The 12,713-nt window shown below is 46.5% G+C and overlaps 1 protein-coding gene across 5 annotated transcripts in view; it reads right to left on the bottom strand.

Moving 5' to 3' along the window:
* The window catches only part of NCBP1 (nuclear cap binding protein subunit 1), a 397,555-nt gene that overhangs the window by 186,566 nt on the left and 198,276 nt on the right, over window positions 1–12,713 (bottom strand). For all 5 annotated transcript variants that reach the window (XM_033917013.1, XM_033917021.1, XM_033917038.1 and 2 more), the window contains one exon: window positions 6,811–6,921. In XM_033917013.1, the coding sequence (XP_033772904.1) occupies window positions 6,811–6,921 (111 nt within the window). The remainder of the gene's footprint in view (window positions 1–6,810; window positions 6,922–12,713) is intronic.

Below are 12,713 nucleotides of genomic sequence, written 5' to 3' on the forward strand. Positions count from 1 at the left end.
GGAGGTATGGCTCCCTGCTGCTGAGTTGGAGTAGAAGGGAGTACCAAGGTTGTCTGGGCCACCGTGGGGCAATCAGGATCATGGTGGCATGGTCTGACTTCAGCTTGACCAGAGTCTTTTGAATGAAAGGAAATGGAGGAAACGCATATAGAAAGCGATTCGTCCAGTCCAGGAGGAATGCATCTGCCTCGAGGCGCTGAGGGGTGTAGATCCTGGAGCAGAAGTGAGGCAGTTTGGAGTTGTGGGGGGCTGCAAAGAGGTCTATCTGAGGCGTACCCCACAGGGAGAAGACGTGATGAAGGGGCGTGGAGTTGAGAGTCCACTCGTGAGGTAGCAGGAGACGGCTCAAGTTGTCTGCTAAGGCATTGTCTGCCCCCTGAATGTAGACCGCTCTGAGGAAGCTGTTGTTGCGAGTCGCCCACTCCCACACCTTCAGAGCTTCCTGGCAGAGGGAGGCCGATCCTGGTTGTCTGTGCGAATGAGGACAACCTAGTTGCGAAGGAGGTGTTGAAAGGTCTGGAGAGCGTTGAAGATCGCCCTGAGTTCCAGGAGATTGATGTGGCACTGGCGGTCTGCGCTGGTCCAGTAACCCTGGGTGCGGAGGCCGTCCAGATGAGCCCCCCAGGCATAAGTCGACGAGTCGGTCGTGAGGACTTTCTGATGGCGGGGGGTTTGGAATAACAAACCTCTAGAGAGATTGGAGGATAACATCCACCAGCGAAGAGACTGTTGCAGAGCAGGAGTGACCTGGATATGTTGAGTCAGAGGGTTGGACGTCTGGGACCACTGAGACGCCAGGGTCCACTGAGGAGTCCTGAGGTGAAGTCTGGCAAACGGAATCACGTGTACTGTAGAGGCCATGTGGCCTAGCAAGACCATCATCTGTCTCGCCGGGATGGACGGGTGAGAGGACACTGAGTGGCAGAGATGAAGCAGAGCCTCCATGCGTGGCGAAGGGAGGAATGCTCGGAGTGGGGTAGTATCCAGAATCGCCCTGATGAAGGGGAGAGTCTGGGAAGGCTGTAGATGGGATTTTGGAAAGTTTATCTCGAAACCCAGATGTTGTAGTAACCAAATTGTCTTCAGAGTCGCGAGGGTGACTCCTTGAGATGTGGAATCCTTGATGAGCCAGTTGTCCAGGTAAGGGAACACCTGGAGGCCGTGGTTCCTGAGTGCAGCGGCTACCACTACGAGGCACTTGGTGAAGACTCTGGGGAATGAGGCCAAGCCGAAGGGGAGCACTTGGTATTGCAGATGAAGATTTCCCACCCGGAATCTGAGAAATTGGCGGGAGGCCGGATGAATGGGGATGTGAGTGAAGGCCTCCTTCAGATCCAGAGAGCATAACCAATTGTTCTGCTCGATGAGGGGGTACAGGGATGCTAGGGTCAACATGCGAAACTTTTCTTTGACCAGAAATTTGTTGAGCATCCTGAGGTCCAAGATGGGTCGCAGATAGCCCATCTTCTTTGGAACAAGGAAGTACCGGGAGTAAAACCCCTTGTTCTGTTGGTCCCGAGGGACCAGCTCGACAGCCCCAAGCTGCAGCAAAGCCTGGGCTTCCTGAAGAAGAAGGGCGGTCTGTGTCAAGTTGGAAGGATACTCTCTTGGAGGATGTTCCGGAAGGACCTGGTGGAATGGAAGGGAGTATCCCTCCTTGACGATGGAGAGAACCCAGAGGTTGGTGGTGATAGACATCCATCGATGGAAAAAATGATGGATGCGACCTCCAATAGGTGGAATCACTGAAAATGCCAGAACAACAGAGGTTATGCTCTCTTTGAGACAGTCAAAAGGGCTGAGGAGCCTTAGGGACAGCAGATGCTTGAGGCTTTTGCTGATGTTTCTGTGGGTGCTACCTCTTCACAGGCTGTCGGATGGGGGAGCCTGTTTCGGGGGGTAACGCCGCTGATAGATCAACGGTGGGCGTGATTGACGAGGAAGAGCAGGCCTGGGCTTCGGACGCAGGATGGACTGGAAGGACTTCTCATGGTCCGAAAGCTTCTTGGTTACCGCCTCGATGGATTCATCAAAGAGGTCAGAGCCGGCGCATGGAACATTGGCAAGCCTGTCCTGGAGGTTGGGGATGGGGCTGGAAGCGGTCGATTGAAGCAGCGGTGGTTGCCGTAGAGGCTCGAACCCCATCGGGGTGATTGGCTCCAATGGAGGCATTTGCAAAGACTCTGCTCCTTGCATTGATGGAATCGGCTCCAATGGAGGCACTCGCAAAGACTCTGCTCCTTGCATCGAGTGAATCGGCTCCAACGGAGGCACTTGCAAGGACTCTGCTCCTTGCATCGAGTGTATCGGTTCCAATGGAGGCATGGGCAAAGACTCTGCTCCTTGCGATGCATGCGTTGTTGCCAGACCAGACACTCAAAGAGACTCTTCTCCCTGTTGAGAGTGTGTTCCCCGCTGCAGCACTGGAGAGGGCTCAACCCCGCGGGAGGCCTCCACGTGCCCAGGCTGGATTTGGAAAAGAAGCTGAGGCCCCATCATGGTAAAGAGCTCAATGAATTGAGCTGTAACATGGTCTGGAACGAGGCCGGCAAGGATGGATCCGCATCTGAAATGGGACCACCTGCATGGGCCTTGCGTACCCTCGGAGCAGTGTGTGAGTGCTTGGACTTGGCTTTGGGCACTTTTAACACTACTGGGGGAATGGGCTGCTGGGCTACCTGACCTGAGGAGGTTGAGGAAGGCATTGCAGCAGGCGCCGGAGTCTGAGCCGGGACAAACGAGGCGGGCTTGATAAGACTCGGCTCCGCAGAGGTGGTTGGCTGTGGAGTTGCGGATGATGTCGAAGGCAAAGGTCCCTTCGTGGTCGATGGCTCCGTCGAGGACTCCATGAACAGCGATTCCCACAGGACGCAACGGCGCTTGAAAGCATGTGCGGTGAGTGTGGAGCAAGACCGGCACAATTTTGGAAGATGTTCCGGCCTGAGACACCGAACACAGCGTCAATAAGGGTCCGTTAGCAAAATAGCGCGCTGGCACTTGTCACACTTTTTAAAACCAGTGATAGGCCGGGAGATAGGCTGAAAAAGCTCCGCCGCAAGATCGAAGCCGCGGGGCTGCAGCCACGTGACCTGCCCGGTCGAACGGAACGATGAATTTTTTTTTTAAACAATAAAACACGACGAGAGTCAGCGATTAGGATCAAATAAAACCAAAACCGCGGACTTAGAAGGCACAAGTGAAAAAAACTTTGCGCAGAGGGTCGAAAACGAACTTCTCGGCTCCATGGAAAAGTAAGAACTGAGGAGGCGCGCCCTGGTCTGGGCGGGAAGACATTCGCGCATGCGCGGGCGACTCAAAACTTCGAGTTTTTCTTCAAAGAAGCGTCCGCATCGGGGCTCCGTTGGATCACGTCACCCATTAGTGAGAATACCTGCCTGCTTGTCCTGTGATAACCAAGGGACCCAGGGTATTTATCTATATCTGGAGGGTTCACAATTTAAAAAAAAATATATCACATACTGCTGAAGTGGGTCCCAAAATTCTCAACCCACTACTCTAACTATTAGGCTACTCTTCTGCACAGCATTGATGTCTTCTGTTGCAGCAGAGGAACATTGACCATGTAGACATCCATATCACTCGTTTTCCCCATTCGTAATTTGGCTGTTTCAATTAGAGAGTTGCGCGGGGACAGAAATCCCACCCGTCCCCACCCGTCCCCGCCAAAATCCCACCCATCCCCACCCATCCCCGTGAGGAATCCCTCCGTCCCCACCCGTCCCCGTGAGGAATCCCTCCGTCCCCACCCGTCCCCCGCGAAGAATCCCCTCCGTCCCCACCCGTCCCCGCGAGGAATCCCCTCCGTCCCCACCCGTCCCCGCGAGGAATCCCCTCCGTCACCATCCTTCCCTATAAACTTCAGAAATAGTTATTTTATTTAATTATGCTACTGAATTAAAGGCTCTGGTAGAGACCCATTTACAAATAAGCAAAGAGACTATTAATTTGGAAATATTAATTGGGAAGAATACATACTTTGTAAATGGGTTTCTACCAGAACCTCTAATGTAAATATAAAATATAAATACTCAGCTGATGAGAACCCACAAACTGTCAGCTGAGGACTTCCTTTGCAGTTGGCCTGGGGTCCCTTTTGCCAAGCTTGGCAGGCAGCAGTAGCGTCCCTGAGTCACAGATGCTGGCACCTCAGTGGCTCATGGATGCTGCCAGCGACTGCTGCGCTTGGTGGAGGGGAGTTCTGACCATCTCTAGAGGAGGTCCTCTGCTGGCGGTGCTTGGGGATCCCCACCAGTCACAGCAAGGGCCAACAAGTACTTCAACACTGTAGAAATAAAACCAGAAATGCATTTCCTTTTCTTTTGAACACAAAACAAAGATATCTGCCATATACATTTCCCAAGGCAGATGACTCTATGCAATGTCACCTCGGTAACAAAATACAAAAATAGACAAATACACCCCCTCCCTTTTTACTAAACCACAATAGTAGGTTTTAGCACAGGGAGTTACGCTGAATGCCTCGCGCTGCTCTCAATGCTCATAGGTTCCCTGCGCTAAAAAACAATATTGCGGTTTAGTAAAAGGGAGCCATAGTGCAAAATATAGACAGCAGATATAAATTCTCAAAACAGACACATTTTGATCACTAAATTGAAAATAAAATCATTTTTCCTATCTTTGCTGTTTGGTGATTTCATGAGTCTCTGGTTGCACTTTCTTCTTCTGACAGTGCATCCAATCTTTCTTCCTTTCTTTCAGCCTCCTGTATGTTTCCTCTCCTCCAGACCTCATTCTCTCCCCCAACTTTTTCTTTCTGTCTCCCTGTTCCCCCTTCTTTCTGTCTCTCTGTCTGCCCCCTTTCTTTCTTTCTCCGTGCCCTCCCCCAAGCCACTCGGTTTGCTGCCACCGCCATCGGGGAATAGTCCCCAAGCCACCGCTGTCCCAAGCTTTCCCTGCAGAAGCGTCGCGCTGACCAGCATTCCGCTCCCTGACGTCAATTCTGACGTAGGAGAGGAAGTTCCGGGCCAACAAGGCATTTCTCCTCATTCCATCCAGCCTGAGCCCCATCTCTCCTTGATCCAGCATTTCCCTTCTGTGTCTGTCAGAATTACCATTCCACCTATTTTCCAGCATCACCCTTCTTTGTGTCCATCTCACCTATATCCGTATCTCACCACTTTTTCAGAATCTTCATTTGTCTCTGTCCTTGTCTTTACCCCATATTCACCATTTGCCCTTTCAATGTCTTTATCTCCCCCCCCCACACACACTTTTTCAGCATTACTTCTATGTCTCTATTTCACCTCCTCTTCATGTCCCCTCTGTATCTCTATCCTTATTCAGAAGGTCCTGCTTACCCTTTCTCTTCTTTGTGTCACTATCTCCATTTTCAGCTTTCCCCCCTTTTCCTTTGTTACTGCACCCTGTAGCCAGAATCTTTCCACCCTCCCTCCACTCCGGCCCAGCCCAGTATGAAATATTTCCTTTTGTTTCCCTCCCCTCTCTCTTCTCCTCCCTCACCCACGAGTCCTGCATCTGGCCCTCTCCCTTCTACCTGCACCTGGCAACACCCCCCTGCTCCGCGGCTCTCTTCAGCAACTCGTCAGCAGCGGTGATCAAGACAAGCTGCCGACATCGAGGCCTTCCCTCTACGAGTCCCACCTTTGTGGAAAAAGGAAGTTGAAACAAGCGGGACTCGCAGAGGGTAGGCCCCGACGTCAGAAGCTGCTGCTGAGTTGCCGAAGAGAGCCGCGGAGCAGGGGAAGGGAGAGGGAGATAGGAAGGCTGTAGAAGCTCCGGAGCATGACACCGAACCCGGCCAGGATGATTTCTTTTTCAGGCTGCTGCTGCCGCTGCCATCCCCCACCCGAAATGACAAAAAAACAGCCTAATGCCCGCGTCGGGAAATAGCCATGCTGAGCAGTGAGCTCAGCACGTACACAGATGAAAGCCTTGCTTGCTGATTGGTCCGGCGGCACGGTGGGGCGGGGCCGCCGGACCAATCAGCAAGCAAGGCTTTCATCTGTGTACGTGCTGAGCTCACTGCTCAACATGGCTATTTCCCGACGCGACGCCAGACTTGTAAGCTTAAGCTGCATGCTTGCATCGCCAGAATTTAGGTAGGTTGTTTTCATCCCCGTGGGAGTCCCGTGGGCAAGGGGGCGTCCCCGTGGGAGTCCCGTGGGTCAGGGGGGCATCCCCGTGGGAGTCCCGTGGGCCAGGGGGCGTCCCCGTGGGAGTCCCGTGGGCCAGGGGGGGAACCCGCGGGATCCCCGCGGGACCCGCGGGATCCCCGCGATCCCCGTTCCCGTGCAGACCTCTAGTTTCAATTTCAAAAATGAATGTTCATACTGGATGATTCCAGTACATGGGCATCCATCTCATATGTATTTTGAGCATGCATTCTGACTCAATATCCTTTCTAAAATACCACTCTATATAAACAGATGATCAATTGTCAGAGATAAAAAAAATTCTCTCTGCTCACCTTGAAAGAACAACTATTTCATTAAATATTTGTGCCCAAAAAGACATACACAAAAAGATGGGAAATGTGTACTTACATTGTATTGAGGTAGACATGTTTTATCATCTTTTCAGCATTTTTGATTCAACAGTAAGCTTATACTGTGCAACATTAGAATATATAAGCACTGCTTTAACAAACAAATATAGGTAGGCACATCATTTTTTTAGACTATGATCACATTTTGGATTCTAACTTCCCTACAACTTGCAAATCTACTGAAGCACAGCGTAGCAAAATAGTTATGAAGGGGCTGATACCAAAACTAATACACACACTATGAAATATAACTAAAAAGATACAACTTGTGGTAGAGACCCAGGTTGAAGTTTACAAAGCTCAATCAGAAGTGTTGTATACATGACATCAATATGTGGAGGCACGGGAAGCTGAAACAGCTCTGCAAAGATTACCTGAAAAAGAGAGAAATCAGTACAAGAATCAAGCTCTTCACCCAGACTTTCATGTGTGTTACCTGTGAAACAAGCTAAATATCAATTTTACAAACAAATCCACAGCTATTACTAAAGAAAAATTAGGTTCTTAGAGAAACGAACAAGATCCGTTTCTCTTAGCTCAATAACCTTTCTTATAGATGTGTCTAGTAGTCCTGAACACAAACTAGGGTTTATCCATCTGAACCCACAAGCTGCTTACAGAATTGTCAGTCATCTTTTCAACTATGCCTACTTTCCCCTCAGTATGCACAAAACCAGTCAAGCATCACTGTAATGAAATATATAACCGGAAGGAGGAATATGGGAAACTCCCCAACATTACACTTCTGTTCTGCCCTATAACAGTTCTCCCCAGAAATTTTTTCCAGCCGGGTGGCATGAAAAAGTAGCCGGGTGGGGAAAATTAAGGGCTCCTTTTACTAAGCTGCAATAGCTTTTTTTAGCACGCGCAGAATTGCCACGCTACATGGCTAGAACTAATGCCAGCTCAATGCTGGCGTTAGCATCTAGTGAGTGCGGAAATTCTGCGCGCGCTAAGCGCGCGGTAAAACCGCTATTGCAGCTTAGTAAAAGGAGCCCTAAATGTGTACTATTTATATTAGTTAATTATTATTAGTTATTTTCCAATGCTCAATATGACTGCCTTTCTTAAGGTTTGACACTTGTTCCATAATTTTTTATTAAGTATCCAATTCTAGAAGTGAATAATTAGATATTTGCCCTCTTTCAAATGGTATAGAGCAGCATCTCTCAAACTTTAACTCTGGCACACTAAACGGAGCAAATGTTTTTCATGGCTGGAAAAAATTTCTGGGGAGAACACTGTTGCCATTAGTTTTCAAGGTCCAATCACGTCAAAGACTGATGCTTATCTGGGCAGTTGTATAATAAAAAGAATGGATAAGATAACATGAGAAGTGAAATTGTCAGGAATCAGAGGGATACATTCCCTGTAGGTCCTAAAAGCAGGTTTGTGGATTAGATATAAACTATGAAGGCAGTGGTGTACCTAGCATATGTGACACCCGAGGCCCATCATTTTTTTGACACCCCCCCATCTGTATGAAAAGCATGATTTTTAGTAACAATCCACACATCACACAAGAGTGTACCTAGGAAAAGGCAGCATCTTACATATTGCAGTGAGCAGTACACTTCCCCCTCCCCATTCGAGTTTTCGGCAATCGCGATTTCACATATTCGTGATTTTTTGGGGAGGGGGAAAAAAAGAAAAAAACCCCACAATTTAGCCTTCCCCCCGGCGTCCCGGCCTTACCTGGTGGTCTAGCGGGCTTCTGGGGCAGGAGAGATCTTCTTACGCTCCTGCCCTGTTTAGATCGCCAATAGGAAATGGCTGTGGGGAGTTCCCGTCGTAGTCTCGAGAGACTACGGGAACTCACGGCAGCTATTTCCTATTGGCGATCTGCACGGGGCAGGAGCGTAGGAAAATCGCTCCTGCCCCGAAAGCCCGCTAGACCACCAGGTAAGGCCGGGATGCCGGCGGGAAGGCCGGAGGAAGGAGGGGGTAGGTCAGAGCCAGACCAGAAGATATTCGCGGTATTTCACCATTCGCGGTCCGGCTCTGCCCCTTTCCTCCGCGAATCCGGAGGGAGAAGTGTACATCAATACACCCATTGTAAAACTAAACAAGCCAGACTAGTACAGATCAATCCTACACAGTCAATCCTAACTAAAAAATATGTCTTTCGAACACACAGAACACAGAAAACACCTTTGCCTAGTATGGAATATGTAATCACAAACTAACCCCTCTCCCTTTTACAAAACTGTAATGTGGTTTTTAGCCATGGTGGTAACAGCTCAGACTCTCATAGAATTCTGAGCAATTACCACCATGGCTGAGGCTACAAAACACTCTACAGTTTTGTAAAAGGGGGTATAAAATAGAAAAACACAGACAAAGGTTAAATTGAACCACCAAGAAGCTGGACTCTGCATACAATGCAACACTACAGAAACAGCGAAAAATAAATAAATAGAATTTTTTTTTACCTTAGAATAAAAAAAAAAAAAAAAAACAACATAGAAAATGACAGCAGAAAAGGGCCACAGCCCATCAAGTCTGCCCACCCTATTGACCCACCCTATTGACCTTGTCTTCTCTGGTTTCTGCTTTCTTCATAGTCTTGTCACCCTTTCATCCATTGTCTACCCTCTCTCTGCCCCTTCTATATGGCATCTTCTCTCCTTAATATTCCCCTTCCAAAAACTTTATGCCTCCCACTTCCATCTCTCCCTTCACCCCCATTGGTCTGGCATCCATCTTCTTCCCTTCCCTCCTCCAATGGTCTGGCATCTCTCTCTTCTTCCCTTCCCTCTCCCACACCCCCATGGTCTGGCATTTCACTCTCTCCTCTCCCTTCCCCCCACTTCCATCAGCATTTGCCCCTTTTCTTTCCTTCCAACCCAATTCCATCCAGTATCCTTCCCCCTTATGTCTCTCTCTCCTTTCCCTGCACACCAATTCCATCAGCATCTGCCCCCTTTTTCTCCCTCCATCATCCTTCTATGCTCTTTTCTCCCTCCAAACCATCAAGGTCCCACGATGACTGCTTCTGGTGTCTCTGCCTCTGGAAGATGTAACTGACATCGGAGGGGGTGGGCCGGCAGACGCAGGGAGTTGTGGCAAGGTTACGCAATGATTGCAGCAGCCGGTCCACCCCTTCTGATGTCACTTACATCTTCCGGAGGCAGAGGCAGCAAACGCAGTCATTGCGGGACCTTCCTGCACTTCAGTGCGGCTGTCGACTCTGCTTCGGAATAAGTACGGCAGCTGCGCTGAGGTGCAGATGCCATTTAATAATAATAACTTTATTCTTCTATACCGCCAGAATCTTGCGACTTCTAGGCGGTTTACAATCAAGAGAGCTGGACATTCAGCGAAACACAATATGCAGATATACATATGAAGTATAGATAGCATAGACTGTAAGAAATCAAGAATATTGAAATACAATTTGCTTAGCAAGAGTATAAGATGTACATTTTGGTAGGTAATGTCTGAGCGGACCTGTTTGGAATAGGCCACATGTTTTAGAAAATAACAACGAAAAATAACGATATTATAAGGATAATAGATTACAGTGTATGTATCACAGTTACGTGAGATTCAGGTGGACTCAGGAGGGGAGGGGGATAGAGGTAGGGGGTGGAGGGAAGAGGAGAGGGGGTAAAGGTAGGGGTATGGTAGGGGGAGAATGTTCTTGGGGAGAAAGAGGGGAAGGCGGGTCAATTGTTTAGGTATTTCAGGAATAGGTATGTTTTTAGGCACTTCCTAAATTCCTCGTAGATAGTGGGCGAAAGCAGTTGATCTAGGTCTTTACCCCATAGGGCTGCTTGGTGGGAGAGAAGGTGTTTGTGGTGTTTTTTTAGTTTGCAACCTCTAACTGGGGGAGAAATGAATTTTGAGTGTGAGTTTCTCTTGCGTTTGTTGTTGGAAAATGAGAAAAGGTCTGTTATGTACTTGGGGGCAAGTCCATAGAGTACTTTGAAGCAGATGCAGGCGAATTTAAACCTTACTCGTGCTTCCGTTGGCAGCCAGTGTAACTGCCGGTAGTAAGGTGTCACGTGGTCGAATTTAGAGCAGCTTGGAAGGTTCTGGATCCAGCTGGCTTTGTACCCCCCTAGGGCTGGCACCCGAGGTGGTCTGCCACTGTATGAGTGGGATAAAAAATAATAAAAATGGATAACTTGACCAATTTAGACATGTCATACAATTAGAACCACAAAAATGTCATAAAATGTAATTCTAAACTCAAAAGACTCCAGACGAAAAGCAGACTACAGAAAGGAAACCAGAAAAGACCAAACCCATAGTACTAAGATTCAAACGCTAAAATCGGACATATCCATTATGAAGAGACGTGTGGATCACTGCTAATTATAACGAGTGAGTCTTTAAAATATGAGACGTAACAGATAGCCAGACCTGGTAGACGGAAGTAATAAATACTGGAGCCAAAACCAGAGCACCGTGATGAAATTTGAATGGAAATATGGATACCTATTTCTACTTTTGAGTAAAATTGCGATGCGAACATGTCATAGAAAAGAATAAATAAAAAAGCCCTAAAATAGGGCATATACATTCTTAAAATTATGGCTGGTTACAAACAGTATGTCTAGACCAGTGATGGCTAACCTTTTTGAGCCCGAGTGCCCAAACTGCCGCACAAAACCAAAGAATTTCCTCAAAGTGCCAGCACGTCAATTAAACCTTAATAACAAGATTTTAGTATCTAAAAACTCTTTATAAAGTTGCCTGAACTATGTAACATCATTTTTAAAGGTTGGAATCTTTGTATTGTCAGAGAATCAATTTGATTCACAATCCTTTGGTTTTCATTTCAATTTATTGGCAATTTATAATGTTTTAATGATTTCATTCAATTTAATGAATTTAGGAAGAATTTGATTGTTACACAATATATTTTAAATGTATTATTCACATAACATGTCAAATGTATCCTGAGTAAAAAAAAAGATAAACTTCTTAAAACTGTTAACTGTGTCAAGACTCTGTGTGCATTCCCAAAGAGTCTATACATGTTTTTTTGTAAAATTTACAATCAAATTAGAAAATAGTTAAATCATTACATTTCTAATAATATGATGTAAAGAAAACAAAAGAGCTTTCAATTAAACCAACCGTTTTTATTGGAAATTCCAGATTGGAATACAACAGGGCCATGTAAAGTCCCTTTTTTAAATAACATCTTTAAATAATATTTAAATAACTTAGAAAGTGTCTTAACTACAAACTGAAAACACTGCTTCATGTAAACATATGCATTGGGTATGCTCTGAAAAAAATTAATGTGATTTTTGTTGTTGCATGCATGCTGATAACTTGTCAATCCTTGGCTCATAGTGCGTTAATTTCAGAGCAACACATGCAGCACTCATGTCATCTGTTAATCTGTTTCTAGCATCAGATTTTATATGATTCAAAGCCGAAAACAGCTGCTCACAAGCATAGGATGACCCAAACAAAGTAAGAAGAGCAATCCCAAGTGCTTTCATGGACTTAAAATTGTCTGGCAGAGAATTCCACGCTTTTAGGATTTCATTTTCAGAACTGCTAGCAGTGATTTCATTTGTCACCCTTTCACACTCAATACGTTCAAGAGCTGTACGCAGGTCATTGAATTTACTTTTCCAGATAGAGCTTTCTTGAAATTCCAGTAGCTCCATTTCCAAATTTTGAATATCCAATCACTGTAAGCAGGAAAGATCAAGATCTTCAAATGTGGACTTTTCTGGGGAAGTTATAAATGAAAGGGTTGTCTCTATCTTACGGAACTGAGAAAATCTTTTACTAAAATTCTCCTTTGCTTCGGCTACAATGGTGGAATATGCTTTGTGGATTTCCTGGTGTTTTTTATGACTGTCCACAAATGTTGTAGAATTATCCAAATGTATTTTTAGGTTGGGAAAATATTTTAGCTGTCCACTCTCAAGGTCTTTTTCAAAAACATGCAATTTTCTCTCAAAAGCTTTGATGTCACTAAACATGCTTTCTGCTGTTTTTCCCATGCCTTGTAATTTTTTGTTTAGTACATTAAAGTGGTTAGTAAAATCTGTAAAGAACATGAGGTTGGTGAGTTGAAGATAGTCTTCCCTCTTTTCGTTCATAAATAGCCTAACTTCTTCCAAGCAGGCCACAAATCTCTCTAACACTCGTCCTCTGCACAGCCACCAGATATTATTGTACATCAGTAAAGTGT

This window comes from Geotrypetes seraphini, chromosome 1 (assembly GCF_902459505.1).
Source record: "Geotrypetes seraphini chromosome 1, aGeoSer1.1, whole genome shotgun sequence".
Classification (NCBI taxonomy): domain Eukaryota; kingdom Metazoa; phylum Chordata; class Amphibia; order Gymnophiona; family Dermophiidae; genus Geotrypetes; species Geotrypetes seraphini.